The sequence below is a fragment of the Propithecus coquereli genome, unplaced genomic scaffold, assembly GCF_000956105.1.
Source record: "Propithecus coquereli isolate 6110/MARCELLA unplaced genomic scaffold, Pcoq_1.0 Scaffold14, whole genome shotgun sequence".
Lineage (NCBI taxonomy): Eukaryota > Metazoa > Chordata > Mammalia > Primates > Indriidae > Propithecus > Propithecus coquereli.
This window is the reverse complement of record NW_012138302.1, coordinates 11,688,967-11,707,554: the sequence shown is the minus strand read 5'-3', so window position 1 is coordinate 11,707,554 and position 18,588 is coordinate 11,688,967. Positions and strand designations below refer to the sequence as shown.

The 18,588-nt window shown below is 34.9% G+C and overlaps 2 protein-coding genes across 2 annotated transcripts in view; one reads left to right on the top strand and one right to left on the bottom strand.

Annotated features, from left to right (window-relative positions):
• Positions 1-4,611, top strand: part of PRKAA2 (protein kinase, AMP-activated, alpha 2 catalytic subunit) — a 52,342-nt gene extending 47,731 nt beyond the window's left edge. Inside the window, exons 7-9 of the mRNA XM_012639403.1 lie at positions 382-886; positions 2,333-2,459; positions 3,737-4,611. Of these exons, the coding sequence (XP_012494857.1) occupies positions 382-886; positions 2,333-2,459; positions 3,737-3,978 (874 nt within the window). The 3' untranslated portion in view covers positions 3,979-4,611. The remainder of the gene's footprint in view (positions 1-381; positions 887-2,332; positions 2,460-3,736) is intronic.
• Positions 4,612-15,630: 11,019 nt separating this feature from the next.
• LOC105806256 (chromosome unknown open reading frame, human C1orf168) overlaps positions 15,631-18,588 on the bottom strand; it is a 101,291-nt gene continuing 98,333 nt past the window's right edge. Inside the window, exons 14-16 of the mRNA XM_012639335.1 lie at positions 16,663-16,819; positions 16,518-16,551; positions 15,631-16,176 (exon numbers count right to left, since the gene is read on the bottom strand). Coding sequence (XP_012494789.1) covers positions 16,155-16,176; positions 16,518-16,551; positions 16,663-16,819 — 213 coding nt within the window. The 3' untranslated portion in view covers positions 15,631-16,154. The remainder of the gene's footprint in view (positions 16,177-16,517; positions 16,552-16,662; positions 16,820-18,588) is intronic.

Here is an 18,588-nt window from a genome sequence, read left to right as displayed (position 1 = left end):
ACCTAAAATTAGCCAACTTCTCAGGTTCTTTCTAACATTTCTCCACTCACAGTTTGTTAGTTAGATTTAATATCTAAACTTTCTCCTTCATCAGCATTTTATCATTGGCAACAAATACTGTCAGTTATTTTCCTTGAAGTGACAGGCTTACTTTGTTCATTTTTGAGAAAATGTCAGCCAAATACTCAAGTCTTAATAGCCATAGTTTTTCCAGGGTAGGAATTAATTATCTTGCCCAGGGTCACATAGCTAGTAAGTGGCAGAGTTGGGAGCAGAGATGAGGTCTTTCTGATTCTATTGTGTTGTGCTGCCCCATGTCTAAATTATCTGGGACTTGCTAAAGCATGTTCTTACGATAGTGTATTGTGGTGTTTTTCCTAGAGAGCATGAATGGTTTAAACAAGATTTGCCCAGTTACTTATTTCCTGAAGACCCCTCCTATGACGCCAATGTCATTGACGATGAGGCTGTGAAAGAAGTGTGTGAAAAATTTGAGTGTACAGAATCAGAAGTAATGAACAGTTTGTATAGTGGTGACCCTCAAGACCAGCTTGCAGTGGCATATCATCTTATCATTGACAATCGGAGAATAATGAACCAAGCCAGTGAGTTCTACCTCGCCTCAAGTCCTCCAACTGGTTCTTTTATGGATGATAGTGCCATGCATATCCCCCCAGGCCTGAAACCTCATCCAGAAAGGATGCCACCTCTTATAGCAGACAGCCCCAAAGCAAAATGTCCACTGGATGCACTGAATACGACTAAGCCCAAATCTTTAGCGGTGAAAAAAGCCAAATGGCATCTTGGAATCCGAAGTCAGAGCAAACCATATGACATTATGGCTGAAGTTTACCGAGCTATGAAGCAGCTGGACTTTGAATGGAAGGTAGGAAATTGTAGCATATTAAGATAATTTGTAGAAGCCATTTTTCTATATAGTAAGCTGCTCTGAGCTGCTGCATTGAGTATTGAGGTCAATAAAAAGTTGGTTTTGATTTAGATATAAATTTAGTTGTCTTGATACTTTTGGCTGACAAACACCATTCTTTCCAATAATATACCATGTGCATTCAAAACAAAACAAGTAACCTCTATATTAGGATGAGAGCTATTGATGTTGGGAACCTACATATTTTGAATTATAGAATAGCATTCTTGATTGAGAAACAACAAATAATCAACTTGAAATCAACAGAGAAAATAGCCTGTTTCAGCATGCATGATAGCAGTAAAAATTCATGAGTCTTCAAAGATAGTATATTTTTACTTTCTCATTTTTTAGGGAGTTTTTTCTTTTCTTTCTTTGGAGGACAGGATCGGGTGGCTATAATAGCTAGTGGTTGATACATATTATACCATCAAGACATATTTATTCAGTAAACAAATACTTTCCTCCAAGTTGGGAAATTCTCTCTTAATTAATTGGCTGGTGCTTTTAGTACTTCCTCAGCCTACATTTTGCTTTTTTAAAAAATTAGTGCTGAATTTCATTTCAATTCTATTTGAATATATAAGGGGAGCATTTTTTCATTTCAGATACTTCTTTCACTCTTGCTCTTTTCTTGTGGACTGTGAACATTTTTTTTTAAAGGAAGAAGAAAATGTTTGAATTTACCGTGTAAATATTCACTTGACATGTTTGAGTAAATCAGTCATTCTCATTTCATTATTTGTACATGAAATGAATAAATATTTTCTTAAAACCATTTAAAAAACAGATCTCTCATTTTTGAAACAGTTTTACGTAATTACAAAGAGATGTTAACATCTTTAAAAATTTGTACCGAAAAATTTTTGAAACTAATTTCATAGATGTTTTGAAAACCCAAAATCTTCCTTTCCCGAGCTTCAGGATTTTTTTCTTCAAAAGTCAAGTAATATTTTCCTCAAGGGATTTGTGATACTTCAATTTTGTGATGGTACCTGATGCAGACCATTAACATGTTAGTTCCCCTTTATTCCCTGTACTCCATTTTCATCGGTAAAAGTATTCCAGCAGAGACTGGGCAACCAAAGTTATTATTGATGTTTGCAGAAGATGCATATCTGGAGTGAAGGCTAGACTGTGTATAATCTCTGAGTTCCCTTTGCATTTTTTTTAGTACCCCAAATTCATTCAAGTAGTTTTTGTTTTACATTTTAATTGCTGTACACCAACAGTACCACTAGTGGGGATTAAATAAATGCTAAAGCAAACTACCTATAATATAAAAAAAAAAATTCAGAAATTCCTTCCCTACACAACCGCTATCAATTATTTGTTTTTGACATTCTTCACAATAAGAAGGGAGACATTTTATAGTTTGTTATATTTGTTGATTTCCCATTTTAGGTAGTGAATGCATACCATCTTCGTGTGAGAAGAAAAAATCCAGTGACTGGGAACTATGTCAAAATGAGCTTACAACTTTACCTAGTTGACAACAGGAGCTATCTTTTGGACTTTAAGAGTATTGATGGTAAGAAAGCTTTGCAGGCATGAGCTCTGAGAAGAGAAAACTTGGCACTAGTTGACCAGATGTTAAAATCTTTCCAGAGACATGGTAGGTAGGTCTTTTGCACTGATTTTTAAGTAATCTAGACTTAAGCAAAATGTAAGTGAAATGAAAAGGATGAAAGACACATGGAATATCTCTTACCTTGCACCTTTCCAAAAAAAGTGCTTCCTTGGCATAAAAACGTCATTTGAAGTGTTGACTGTGGAGCAAAGGTAAGGAACAACAAGGAAGCAACTTTTACCTAAAATTAGCCAACTTCTCAGGTTCTTTCTAACATTTCTCCACTCACAGTTTGTTAGTTAGATTTAATATCTAAACTTTCTCCTTCATCAGCTTCCCTCATCCTGTGGCCAAGGTGACCAAATAGGTCTCTGCTGGGATTTGGGTTGGATTTAGGTATCCATGGCAACCTAGGCGCCAAAGGAATCACAGAAAATGGTCACGTCCAAGTACTTAGTGTGTGCCGAGAATTAAACCCAAGTAAATCAAATATGATTATTCAGTTCAGAGGCCCAAGTGGGATAAAAATAGAGTAAACCAAGGGTCAGGTGCTAGAGATGGAACAAGAGTAGAACTGAGTTTAGAGTTAGGGAAATTGTTATAAACAAAGCACTTAAATTTTATTCTCAAATTACCGTCAACTATAGGAATGTTTATACAGATCCCAGATCACTTTCATTAAAATTACCTATTGTTCTTATTAAAGTGCAGATTCTTGGGAACCACTCCAGACCTATCAAATCAGAATCTCTGGAGACTGGTCCTGGGAAACTGGGATTCTGCATTTTAACAAGATTTCTCTCACATTGCTTCTCCTAACCAAGGCAATTCCTATGTGCACTGAAGGTTCAGAACCACTGTACGATGGTAACTTTTGTTTTTATCATAATGATTTTTTTTGTTGATATGTTAGAAGAAAATAAGTGCCAAAAATGTGCTTTCTTCATGTGCAGGAATATCAGTTTGATTTCAGTGTTAATGCCAGATATGCTGTTGAGAAGGATTTAGGGGGTCACATTTTGTGTGTAAGTGTTGTGATTGATAAGTGTTGTTTGCTATGATTGTGGCAGGGAAGAGGTACTGCCACCCCTGCTCCTAACACACTAAAACATGACATTCATTATTATGTTGCCCTTGCTGAGTTGCATTTACTTAATATTATGAATAGCATAACTTCATAGGAAGGGCTTGGGCAAATATACTTTTCATATAAATTGCTCTTCTTTGGTCCATTTCAGATGAGGTAGTGGAGCAGAGGTCTGGTTCCTCAACACCTCAGCGTTCTTGTTCTGCTGCTGGCTTACACAGACCAAGATCAAGTTTTGATTCTGCAACTGTGGAGAGCCATTCACTTTCTAGCTCTCTCACTGGCTCTTTGACCTCCGGAAGCACATCATCTTCAGTTTCACCTCGCCTGGGCAGTCACACCATGGATTTTTTTGAAATGTGTGCCAGTCTGATCACTACTTTAGCCCGTTGATGATCTGTCCCTAGTTGCTATCTTTATGTTATTGCACTGTGAAAATGAGATATATTCTTTAAATTATTATCTTACTTCTGGATAACTTACTCTGCAATACTAATTGAGGGATGTGAGTATCTCCAGGGGACACACATGATGGTGAAATTACTGAAAACAAAAAAATCTGACATTTGCTTGTAGAAATCTGCAGTTCTGTTGTGCCTATGATAAATGCACATAGGCAATATCTTTAATAGGTGAACACGGATGAAGATTGTTAATTACAATTGTAAGTTCACTGCAAATGATTAATACACCTCACTGACAAACCATCTCAATGTAAGGGTGGTTTGGCAACACCTCCTTGCTTTACTGTTTAGGTAAATTCAGTTTACTTCCTAAATTTCAGTAGGCCTTAAACTGTTTGATGTCCCTGTTTTCTTGCACAGGAAGATTAGAGAGTAAAACAACCATTAGTAAGATATTATTTAAATGCTGAAATCTTAAAAGCTTGCCCCCAAAATTTCAGAAGCCAAGTTCTTCTAACAGTTCTTTACAGATACTGCCTAGTGTTCAACAGAAAGGCCATGGTCCTATAAGAGGTAACCGCAATTTCCAGGTTCCTTTAAAAAAGCTGCACCTGATTCTGGATTATATCTTGATGTTTCCTTGAATAATATATTTATCGTAGCCTTCAAGGTTCAACTTAATTTTGGAACATCTGGAATTGCAACAATTTTCATCTTTTCCAATAGACTTTTGTCATTTTAAAATATACCTTTAAAACCTACCTTTCTCAAATTCTTTTTGATTCTATTTATTTTTGTACTTCACCAAGAATAAAATAGTTAAATGAAACAAAGCAAAATATCAACAATCCCTTAAAAGAGATTATCCTTTATCTTTGATCTTTTATTTTGTGTGTTAGGTTGTTAGGATCCTGTTGTATTTTACAACACTAATTCTTCATTTGAAGCCATCCTCTTCCCCCACCTTCCCTAGGCACTATAGTGTTTGTTCATTATTTGATCCTCAGTGGCTGATTGTGACTTAGTTTTTGAGTTTTTTCTGGTTCCCTTTCTGGGTTGCTAACCATTCAGTTTGAAAACACTGTTCTGGCCCTAAGGGCTTTTATGTACTTCCAAAGCTTGATAGGCTGTGACCTTCACTGTTGAACCTGGTAGGGCAGGGAAGCCTTAAATATTTTAAAAAATTTTCTCTTGAATAAACATATGTGTTGTTTACATATATACATATATGTATTCACATACCAGTGCTTTTAATTGAAAACCAAACAGTTTTTTTGTTTTGCTTTGTGAAGGTTTTTTTTTAAGATTAAAAACTCCACAAACTATATATAGCAGGGTAGATAGTAGCTCATTGATTATATTTTGTTTTAGTAAAAGTATTTAATTTTTAAATTATGTGTAATTTATCTAATTTGTATTTATTCATTTATGTGTATGCTGTAATTAATAATCTCATTTACCTGACTTACCCTAGAAAATATTAAGCTCTTGAAAACAGAAAATGACATTACCTTGACAGGTTTCTCTTTGCCAAAAATAATGTATTTTCTACCAAGAAGCAAATGAGAATGTTAGACCAGGTTTCTCCTGTGTTTGTGGAAGACAAGCATGTCTATCTTTAAATAGTTTTTGAGTCAGGAGTTTGCATTGTGTCACATCATGTTGTTTTGTAGACCTTTTAAAAATGGTGTTAAATAACTTGTAAGTCTTACTTCTTAATATCAAAACGAAAGGAATCTTTGTTCACCAATTTGGGAAAGAGGGTGGGGTTGCAGTTTGAGATAGTTTAAGGTTTAATCTTTGAAAGACTGCCATCTCGTGGCACCAAAGGGTAATACTTTTAATGATTATTTGTATAGGGATAAGCAGTCCTGTGTTAGTCTGATATGTGTTATAGATACTATGTAGTTTTGGCTTCTCCAAATGTGTACATACCTCTTTTGGGAAAAACAGGGACACCTATTAATATTTGCCTGGTTGTGAATGGGATGATCTTAGAAATAAGGAGCTAATAAGATCCCTTATCCCTAGTGACAAAATCCATACCAATTTTAAAGACAGAGAAACAGTGAGAAGGAATCTAGTGGCATTAGCTTTGCTAGTCTAATAAATCAGATATTAGAAACTTGTTTATATCAAAATTACTTTATATCGATGATTATCATGTTTTTTGAGTCAATTTATTCACAATTTTCTCATTCTTGCCATTATTTATGAACATCTACATTTGATAGTTACCTGTTGAATTTTGGGAGAACCAACAGTCACAGTTTTGGTGCTTTCGTGTGTAAGTTTTTCAAACATAGCTACTCCGTGAATCTAGTGGGTATAGTAAATTGGTTTGTAGAGGAGTCAATTACAGGAGTCTTAGTCCAGTATCATAGGGGCTAGAACATTGTCATAGCAGGCTGTTTGCTGCCTGTGGGCACAGAGGGGGAAAGAATCAGTTGCTAACACAAAATTCCCACATTTTAGTCTTATGAACTTTGGATGTGATAGGTAGATCTGGGCTAAGAACAATTTCTTCCAGTTAAGATTTTGGAGATTTTCTATTAGGTTATAGGTAAGGCCTTAGCTATATCATGGACTCTATATGGTTCTAGAATAGCATTTCTCAAAGTATATCCTGTGATATGCTCTGCAGAAAAAAAAAAAGAATCCATGGAGTAAGTTTGAAAAATGTTACACACTACTCTATATCCCTTAAGAATGACAATGGATATGAGCATTAAAGACTGATAAGTCCTTCTATGAAAAAAAAAACCATGTAACTTTGTTTAACCCGGCTTTGGCCAAATTTATCAGCCATTTTTAAACATCTGATGAGAAAAAGAAAATTTGGAAACTGTTAGGAAAATTATGTCCCAGGTTGCCATAATTAGAGTAGTTAAGAATGAAATTAAGGTAGTACCTCCTTTTTCCCTTGGTTGTTGGGAAGAATCTGGTTCAAATTCAGAATCATTTCATTTTAACTTGCACACATGTTCATCTTGAGTGAATGCTGTACTAAACAGAATTTTTTATGTCTACAATTTTTTGTATAGCACCTTGATTTTCTTAATCAGGTTGTGGTATTGTTTGGGTGCAACATTGATTCTTTTTTTATGTCGAGTGACTGAAAAACCTTAAATAATGTGATTACTTGAAAAAAAAAGATTAAGTGACTCATGCTTATGGCTCTAGGGGTAATGAGTCAGTATCACTGACTCTTACTTTCAAAATGTGTAGTAAGTGAACATTTTCTAAATACTTTTGTGTAGGATACCACATTTAGATCTAATCCCTGTTATCTTTTAATGTAGGACCAGACACCTTCTTAAATTGAATATTCAGGGAGGAAAGTAGGCAAACCATTTACAAGTTGGGTTTTCGTTTTGATCAACAAACCTTTTAAGAGACACTTTTGTAATCTCAAGTGTTTACATTCCTTGATACTAGCCATCTATTAATATAAAGAGAATCCAGGAACCTAAATTAATCAGAAATAATTGTATTTCTGTGTCAGGGAATTGGCTATATGTAGCACAAACAATTCTCCTTTTTCTGAAAATAGGTTTTCCAGGACAGTTACATAATTCTGTGCTTGCTTTCTCTTATTCCCTAGCCAGTTTGTACTCAGGGAATACAGATTGATTTTTAGGATTAAATGAGACATAATTTAGTAAATAATCTATTACAGATTTTTTAACTGTTTGGATTTACATGTAGCATCTATTAATAATGTGCGTATACTGAGTTAATGTAGGCACCACGCTTTTCATTTATAAAATTTAAAAGCCTGGAACATAACCTACCACAGATACCACATGATTGTCTATTCACTGGTTAATAATTTATATCCCATTAATGGTTGTAAAATCTCAATATCTAAATGCTAGACATATTCACAGTTTTATCTGTTTCTGTTTGTGTGTTTTTAAAGACCCAAACCTTTTCAATCTGTCATTTCTTTACTTGGTTCTCCTGTTACCCTGTGGCTTTTAAAATAGGGAATGTAATTTATTTTAATATCAGAGACTCTGTTAAAAACTCTGGATGAGGGATATGTGCAATCTGTTGGTAAGTCACATCCTATGTTAGGTCTCATTTTTGTAACCCATAAAATGGGAGAGAGAGATTAAAAGACCTCTATGGTAACTTTGAGCTTTAAAGTTCTGTTTTTTCTGCCTTTTCTTACGATTTGTGTCAGTGTACATTTTTTATATATTAACAGTTTTTATACTGGTGTGAATGTTCTATTTTTGGTTTGGTGAGGCATTTCAAAGGTATAAACTTGAATATTTTTCTAAATACAGCTACCAGAATAATATAAATGGCAGAAATCATCCAGAAAACCAAACTTGTTGAGACATATCCATTTGGCATAAAGCAAAACATTACTAATTTGGAATAATGGAAACGTTCTAGACGTTTTTATAGTGACTTTTAGATCCCAAGACCCTCCGTATCTATTAACTTAATATTACAAAAACCTTGTGAGGTAACCAGGAAAAGTACTTTTACCATTTTCCAGATGAGGAGGCCAGACCAGAAAGCTCTTCCTAAAGCTTTAATGCCATACAAGTATTCAGCGGTGATCAATTGCTCTTTACGGTATACTACCTTTCCTGAATTAATGAAACGTGAGTAGTTGGTAACAAAAATAAACAGATGTATTGCTTTCAAGTCTTAGAGTGACATAAAGTAGTCTTAACTAAATATTTCTTAGTTTAGTTATTTGAACCAGTCGATTGTATAAACTAGATGTTTATCTGAATTATTTATGATTAGCATATTCATTTTTTTTTTTTTTTGAGACAGAGTCTCACTGTGTTGCCTGGGTTAGAGTGCCGTGGCATCAGCCTAGCTCACAGCAACCTCAGACTCCTGGGCTCAAGTGATCCTTCTGCCTCAGCCTCCCGAGTAGCTGGGATTACAGGCATGCGCCACCATGTCCGGCTAATTTTTTCTATATATTTTTAGTTGTCTGATTAATTTCTTTCTATTTTTAGTAGAGACGGGGTCTTGCTCTTGCTCAGGCTGGTCATGAACTCCTGAGCTCAAACAATCCGCCCGCCTTGGCCTCCCAGAGAGCTAGGATTACAGGCGTGAGCCACTGCGTCCGGCCAACATATTCATTTTTATAAGTACTTCTAAGTTAATGAGGGTATTTAAAAAATACTGAAGAAACTTTAGGACATGATTCTTCCTGTAATTTTATTTATGGGATTCTTATGGCACAATCTTTTTTTAAAAAGGAATACTAGCCCCAGTCCCTGTCTAAATTATAGTTTTTGACTGTTGTCTGAATTAGACCTACCTAAATTTTATATGCAGATTGATAATTTTTCATCTTGTATGCATATGAGATGATATAACACTATTTTCATAGAGCATATTTCTATTTACAAACTACCTGTTATTGGCTTGATAGAGATTCCCCCAAACCGTATAAAACTTTGAAATGTAACTTATATTTGGTGAGCTTTAAGAATTACATAAACCTTACTTAAACAAGTTACTGGCATCCTTACTAGCTTTTCCCACATATAATTATGATGCATTTGATGCCACTGAACAATAGTAGCATGAAGAACAGAACTCACAGTCTAGACTGGATTAAGTTTTAATTAAATTTCTTCAGCCATAGCCTAATAAGAATCAGGCTAGGTCTAGAAGAATTATCAGACTGTGGGCCTGTATTAATTTTGTGAGCCAATGTTAATGTTTACTGCTGTCCTTGCATAGCAATGCCAGTTTTGCAGCCACGACTGAATATGTGACTTTTGGTAACTATGGTTTATATCTAAAGTAATTTAGACTTTATGGAAGTAGCTCATGATTATTTGAACAAGCAGGGTAGGTAAATTTCAATTACATTTAAAGTGTAATTAAGGAAACCCTAGAGTAGAGCACTCTTTCCAGGAAAAGGAGTTAAGTATTTATAAAATATCCTAGCTTGAAAACTTTATTGAGTATATGTAGAGTTCTGACAGGGTTCACATAGTATGATTTTTTTTTTTAATTTAAAGTTTGCTACTTTGTTGATTTAACATTTCAAGGAGGAACAAACATTTTAGCCAAGGAAAATTGCATGGTTAATTTTTTTCTGCTAATTTAAGCATGCATTTTTCATAATTAAAAGTCCCTCTTAAGTTTTGTTACCAAAAATGGCCATTTTTTTGCACAGATAACATTTTCCAAAAATGGAAAAAAGAAATAGATCCACTGTTCTAAAAAATTAAAAAAAAAAAAAAAACCCACAAAAAACACTAAATTGTGCCTTCTCTCAAATTATGGGAATAGTAATAGTAAAAACTTGTTTAACCATATTTTCTTTTTTTTTTCCTAATCCCTTTCATTTTTCCTTAGATCACTTTATTTCCTTCTGCCTGTTTGTTTTTAAGTTCCTTTGGCCAAGCCTCACACTATCACTGTCATAAGTTGTTTGCTAAATGTATTTTTCTATTTCTTTCATGTTGTTTCACTTTTTAAGTCACCTTGGTAAACATTTGGCTGCCTTCTCGTGCTTTTAAAATGAATGCAATGAATAGCAATCTTTATATTTTAACTCTTTAAAAAGTTCATAAAGGAAAGAAATGATGCAGAGCTAAGAACAAAATCTAACTTGGAATCTGAACAGCAGCAAGTCGCACAAACTCATTTAATTTTCTCATTTACAAAATGTGGATAATAACCTACCTCACAGATGTGTGTGAGAAACTGTTGGAAGGCCCTTGTTTAAAACCAGGGTTTATATCCCCATATTTAATGTAAACCCCTTCCTTTTTTTAAATAGGTATCTTTGATACTGATAGGATGAGTATCTTGATTTTTACATAAGTTTTATGTGGTGAGAACATAGTAGTAAAAATGTTTAAGAACACGGTTTCACAGGTTATGGTGTTCTTGTTTTAAGTGATATTTTACATTTCTTGAAAACATTAAAAATTCAAATATCAAGCTTGTTCTGAATATTCTTATTCAGAACTTCTTAAAATGTTGGCTGAAGCTGCCTTAATGTATGAAAATACAGCTTTCTCTTAAGACTATTCACAAACATCTATGGTTGTACAGTGTTTTGAATGTTTAATGTAAAGTTTTTATAGAACCGTGAAATCTAAGGATAGTATCTTGATATTGTTTTAGGAAGAATGGTTGTGTTCTTTATCATGTATGCTTAAATATTAGATTGTAGACGTTGAGTGCAACAAATAAAACTGAAAGTTGACAGCCATTAGGTTATGTCCATGACAATCATAAGATAATGTAGGATTAATCAGATATTGATTATTCAGTTTTTTTCAAGAGCATCCCACATTCATTCTTTCTTAGCCCATCTTTGAAAAGAAAAAAAAAAAACCCTTAGGTTGATACACATTAACCCGCTGGAGCATTTTATTAGATATCTATTTAAAATTTTTTAAACTGTTGAAATTGGGACCACTTTTTATAACTGGTTTCAGGAAAAAAAAAAAAAAAACGACTTCCAGTGCTTTTGTGTTTTAATAACCATAGATCAAATTTCAGTTTTGTTTGTTATGTATTTTTTGTGAGTGTTAAATGATCAATAGGAAGGATTTGTCTTCCAGTAACCATTGGAAAAGATGTCTTCTTGAATCACATGGCATTTCATAGTTACAGGTTCTCTCTGATTATCTCCCTAATTCATGTTTGCACTGTATGAAACTCAAAGGCAACAAACACAAAAGAGAAAAGCAGCCTACCTGATTGCTTGTAAGCTTTTTTCACAAACTCACATTAAAGTCTGTGGTTCATTTGAAAGCCGTTTTTTATTTCTGTTCGGTCATTAAGCTAAAATTCCGCATGCCACCTAATAGTTAAAGAGAAAGTTCTTACAGGAAAAGATTACTCATTGGAGATTTTACACTATCTTTTGTTCATTATTGTCTCCTTGTACATTAGTTTTTAACTTTAGCCATTGTATTAGTTTTCTATTGTTGCTAAAACAAATTATTATAAACTTAACAAATTTATTATCTTGCTGTTCTGTGAGTCAGAAATCCAGTGGGCTTAAGTGGTTTCTCTGCTTCAAGTCACTCAGGTTGAAAACCAAAGCATTGATAGGGCTGGACCCTGGGGGAGACTCTGCTTCCAGGCTCATTCTAATTGTTGGCAGGATTTAGTTCCATGCCATTGTAGAGCTCTAAGGACCCTGTTTCCTTAATGGCTGTTGACCAGGGGTCGTTCCCTTTTGAAGGCCATCTCGAGGCCACTGGCATCTCCTTCCCTCGATCTTCAAAGCCAGCAACAAGGGGCTCAGGCTTCTGATCTCCCCTCCTCCTTTTCCACCACATCTATCTGACTGGCTGACTGACTCTCTGCCTTCATCTTCCAATTTTAAGGGCCCTTATGAGTAAGTTGGGCTTGCGTGTATAATGTACTTTTTGAAAAACGTTGTAGTGTGACCCTCATTAGAAAGAAAGAAAAATGTGAACATATCAAAGTCAGGATATATGGTAAAAATTTCAATTTTCTTATTCTAAATTTTAAAGAATGGATTTGTTTTTATTAGTGAAAATATTTTTCCGTTATTTCCTAAATTGCACAGGTAATGGATGCTTATTGTAGGAAATTTGAAATGTACAGGAAATTTGAAGAAGCTGAGAAAAACATCGCTCACACCCTGTTATCCAGAGGCATTATATATTCATTTTTTCTCTTCATTTCTTACCCCTAGAATATACTTTTTTAAAGTTCTGAAGATTTGCTGGAGAGGGCCTGGTCAAGAAGGATGCTGTGTCGTCTTGGAAAACCACAGGTATCACAGAGGTACTCAAGAGGGGAAGGGAAGGTTTTGCTGGTATATATTAAGGTTACCAGAGGATGGACCTACATATAAATGAATTTATGAGTGGGCCAGTATTAGCCTCTGTTCGGGTCAAGTGCCTTTGTATGCTGTCGTTTATCTTATAGGATGGTATTACTTTTGCTATCTTTTTATACGAAATTCAAAGTAAAATAGAAACTCAGTCTTTCTGAAGCTTTATCCTAGATTACGGTTTCTAAGAGACAGATCACATTTGCTTGGGACGTCATTGAAGTCTTAGTTACAATGTTTATATGTAAAAAGCTTGCAGGTCAATAATGTGAGAAATGTAGTTTGAATGCTTTAATTTAAATAATGGAGTAAATATGGCTGAAATTAAATAGAAACATAACCATATTAAGTATGGATAGAATGGATTAAAACAATTTTTTCTAAAAACACATACAATATCAATAAATAGTAATTAGGTACTAGTTTACATTAGACCAAATAGTTTATACTTTAAAAACATTTAATAGGTTTTTAACACTGAGCTTTTTTTTTTTTTGGAGACAGAGTTTTGCTCTGTTGTTGGGCTAGAGTGCCATGGCATCAGCCTAGCTCACAGCAGCCTCAAACTCTTGGGCTCAAGTGACCTCCTGCCTCAGCCTCCAGAGTAGCTGGGACTACAGGCGTGCACCACTATGCCTGGCTAATTTTTTCTATTTTTGGTAGAGACAGGATCTCGCTCTTGCTAAGGCTGGTCTCGAACTCCTGACCTCAAGCAATCCTCCTACCTCAGCTTCCCAGTGGCTAGGATTACAGGCATGAGCCATTGTGCCTGGCCTAACACTGAACATTTTTCTGTGTCTCTGTAAGATAAATTTATCACATTCCAGTCATTCTTTCAAGTCTTAAGATTTGAATTTTTCAAATGTATTTTTAATGGAAATTTATTTATTTTTGTGTTTTGTTTTTGTTTTGTGATAGGGTCTCCCTCTGTTGCTTGGGCTAGAGTACAGTGGTATTGTCATAGCTCACTGCAACTTCAGATGCCTGGCCTCAAGTGATTCTCCTGCCTTAATCTCTGGAGTAGATGGGACTATAGGCATGCATCACCATGCCCACGATAATCTATTTTTTGTAGAGATGAGGTCTATGTTGCTTAGGCTGGTCTCGAACTCCTGGCCTCAAGCGATCCTCCTGCCGCTGCCTCCCAAGTACTAGGATTACAGGCATGAGCCACTGCGCCCAGCCAAAAATGTATTTTTGTTTTCAGCATCTTCCAACTTCAGTAATGGCCAGGTATAAAAATAACACCATATATACAGTATTGTGTATTAAGAATTTTAAAATATTTTTATTATTACATTACAGCATGACAATAATCCTGTGAAACAGACAAAATGAATGTTACTGGCCCTGTTTTACTAATGAGGAAATTGTGTCACAAAGAGCTGAGTCATTGAATTAGAACAAGAGGTCCTATGATGAGGTAGAGAGTACATGGAACAAACCTATCTCAGTCCAAATTTAGTCCCACTGTCACACTCCAAGATTTAAAATACCTCGTGGTTTGGTGAAATGGCAAGAGTGACATATGGTTTATGATTTTTTTGGACAGGATTATTGCATGGAAAGTTTCTGCTCAGCATAGCCATATACTCTCTTACTCACCTCCTTTCCCTCAGGACATACTTATGCCCATCTTCTACAATGCCTACTGTGACAGGCTTTGTGCTAGAGATCAGAAGAGGGCTGCGATGATTGCCTCTCACTAGGGGGGTGAATTTAATTCAAGGGGTCTAAGCAGAGTTTGGTCTCTAGTCCAAGCAGAAATACTTTCTCAATGTTCAGTAGCAGCCTTAATCTCATCTCCCCAAAAAGAAGTCTCAGAACCATTTCCTAATTCTCCTTCTCTCTCACCTCTACATCTGATCAGTCACCAAGACATTCTGTTTTCTTTACCTCTGTAATACCTCAATGGGACTCCTGTGCTATATACTTCTATTACTGCTGTCTTGATTAAGGTCTAATGCCCCTTTGCCTAGAATTTCATAAAAACAATTAGTCTCTCCTCTATTATCCACATTGCTGTGATTGCTTTTTTCCCCCTAAATACCTGGCATTTCCTTCATGCTTAACCCTTGAATGGCTCTTTACCCTCTAGAGGAAAAAGTACAAACAAACTCAGCGAACTGTGTCACATTCTAGCCTCAACTTACCCCATTCCAAACGGCTCTTGCCATTTCCCACCAGACATACTACACTCATTTACTTAGAATTTTTTCATAGTCCATGTCTGCCTTATATTTTAAGACCAAACTTCAGTGCCACTTTCTCTGTAAAACCTCTTAATCCTCTAGCCATTTCATTCATAGCTTGTTTATTTTAATTATGTCATATGTAATAATCTCTTTACCCATTTCCTTCTCTATACTGTGAACTCTAATGAATACTTCAGATTTCTGTCTTTTAGAAGAACTTAGAAGTTTAAAAAATAGTCTCCAAGTATAAAGGATGAGGCCCTGGAAACAAATTCTTTCACACCCTTGAAGGCCAGAATCCCCATGCTTAAAAAAGCCACTTAAGAAATTGTAACAGTTGAATGCATATGTAGAATTTATTTATCTCATTGACATGCAGGGCATACCAAGCTCAGCATTTAAACTTTTATTTACTTTCATATGAATTCTACTGTTTGAATAGGTATTTAGGCATAGATAAAATGGCAATTTTTCTTATTTTGGGCAACAGGATGTTTTACAGTGATACAGCATATATTTTATTTTGTTAAATACATTTAGGCACCTACAATGATGTTGGGTGAATTTAGGAATAAATTAGTTTTCAGTAACCTATTTCTAAAAGCAACCAATGTTGAACAGAATACATGTGATTTTATTTTTGTGATAAAGCAAAAGGACACTTTACGTTGATTTTTTTAAAGTCTGAGTCACAATTATTTTAAGACTGTACCTTAAATTTGAGTATTTAAAAGACCTTGGTTATACTATTTACTGTTCAGAATTAAATTATACCAAATTTTAATGCACAACATCTAGAAATTATAAACTCTCATGTACTAATATTAGAAGCAAACTAACCATCTGCACAACTGACTAGGTGCCATAAGGCATGATTTCTAACTTTGGATATGGCTCATTAAGCAAGTGCTCAAATGCTAACACACACAGTTTCACATTCTCTTAAGCTGGCAGTGAGACAGATGCTGAAATAGACATTGAAAGATAACCTTTTAGGAGTGAAACCAACATCTAATGTTGAGAATTTGTTTTGATTTTTCTCTTCTGAATGAAAGTTTCCACAGATTCCACCATCTCATTGTGACATGTGAACTAAGATTTTGGACTAGTTTTCTCTTGTGCAGCCCATACCATTTGATCTTGATCCTCCTAAGGTGACCAACTTTGGGGCCTGAGAAAAAAGAAAAATATACATATACAAACATTTTGAAATGTAGGCCAATGGAATAATGAGTAGGAGATTTCTAGGGAATTTCTCATCGAGTTCAGTATTTTTATGTTCCTTTAAAATATTTACAATGTTCTGTGGAGAAGTTTGATAACATATTCAGGAGACACAATAATATGTCTCTTCCAATGTAATCCTTATGGAATAGGGTACTGTATATTTAATTTTTCAAGCTTTTCCTGAATTTCAGTAAATTTGGTACTCTTCTCTTAGGCCTAATGCATATAACAATGTAGTAAGTATTTAGAACTCATGATGAAAAGTATAAAAGAACTCATACTTACTTGAAATGTAGATTTTCAATTAGCACATATCCATCTATAGAAACAAAAATTGCTGTTACTAATTTAAAAATTACAGAGAAAATGCTTTAAGATTCATTAAAAAACAGTGATAGGAATTTTATGGGCAATAAGCCAATAAACTTACATTTGCCTTTAGAATTACGACATATCACTAGATTTTGTTCAGTGGTATCAATGACTTCCAGTTCTTCTCCAGGGATTATTGACAAATCAAATATTCCATTTCTTGAATTACTGGAACATACCACTGCTGTGTTGATGACAATAATCTCTTTGTTATACTGAAATGAGAAATTACTAATCAGACCATTTTTGCATAGTTGCTCTTCTTTTTCATTATATAATAACAATTAATGAAGGATATAATATAGTAATCTCAAACTCAAGATATTAGATCAGACTAGTTAAATAACACTTAAGGGAAGAACAAATAATGAGAAAGTATATGGTGAAAGGAAAGTCATTTAAGAAAATAATGGCAAAATGCTATAATCTTACATTTGTTTGCTATGATTATATTTTCAAAGTGTTTTCATAAGCAATATCTAATTGTACTTGAATGAGTCCTAGTAGACAAGAAGGCTGTAACATGGGTATAAATTCCGTACTGTGGATGATATGCTTCCTATTCCAGTAATAGTTACCTCCAAATCCAGCAAGGAGAACTTAAAAAAAACAAAAACAAAAACAAACCGTCTTTGTCTGTAGTACCTTAGAGTTTATAATAATATTTACCTACCATTTCTAGATGCCACTGTCTTTCTACTGTTCCCCTCTGGGTGAGCTTATATATTTTTATATATAGCTATAGCACAGGTATTTAAAGTAGTGGGGATTGGGTGCATGGGGGCAATTCCTATTCTCCTTTTGTGGTTGCAAGCAGGCATTTTTGAAAAATCTAATGAGAAAATCATTTCTGACCTCATAAATTTTTTCTCATAAACCTGTGATAAACTAGGTGGCCTGTACATCTACAGGTACATTATCACCTTCTTCTTTTGTTTTCATTTATTTTATTTCAGCATATTACGGGGGTAAAAATGTTTAGGTTACACATATTGCCTTTGGCCCAACTGAGTCAGAGCTTCAAGTGTGTCCATCCCCCAGACGGTGCGCACCATACCCATTAGGTGTGTATGTACCCATCCCCTCATATCTGCCTGACACCCAATGAATATTATTACTGTATATGTACTTAAGTGTGATCAGTTAATACCAATTTGATGGTGAGTACATGAGGTGCTTGTTTTTCCATTCTTGTGATATTTCATTTAGTAGAATGAGTTCCAGCTCTATCCAGAATAATAAAAGAGGTGCTATATCACCATTGTTTTTTGTGGCTGTGTAGAACTCCATGGTTTACATATATTTTCTTATTCCACTCATGTATTGATGGGCACATGGGTTGTTTCCACATCTTTGCAATTCTGAATTGTGCTGCTATAAACATTTGAGTGCAGATGTCTTTTTTATACAATGTCTTATGGTAGTTCTACTTGTATCTCTTTAAGGTGTCTCCATATTACTTTCCACAGAGGTTGTACTAGTTTGCAGTCCACCAGCAGTGTATGAGTGTTCCTGTCTGTCCACATCCATGCCAACATTTATTGTTTTGGGACTTTTTGATAAAGGCCATTCTCACTGGAGAGAAGTGATATCTCATTGTGGTTTTGATTTGTATCTCCCAGATATTAGAGATGCTGAGCATTTTTTCATAGGTTTGCTGGCCATTAGTCTGTCTTCTTTTGAAAAGTTTCTGTTCAGGTCCTTGTCCACTTGTTGATAGGGTTGTTTGATTTTTTTCTTGCTGATTTTTCCTGAGTTCCATATAGATTCTAGTTATCAGCCCTTATCGGATGTGTACCATGTGAATATGTTCTCCCATTCTGTAGGTTGTCTGTTTGTTTGCTCTCGTGATAGTTTCCTTGGCTGTGCAGAAGCTTTTTAATTTGATCAGGTCCCATTTGTTTGTTTTTGTTTTTGTTGTTGTGATTGCCTTTGGGGTCTTCTTCATAAATTCTTTGCCTAGGCCAATGTCTGTAAGAGTTTT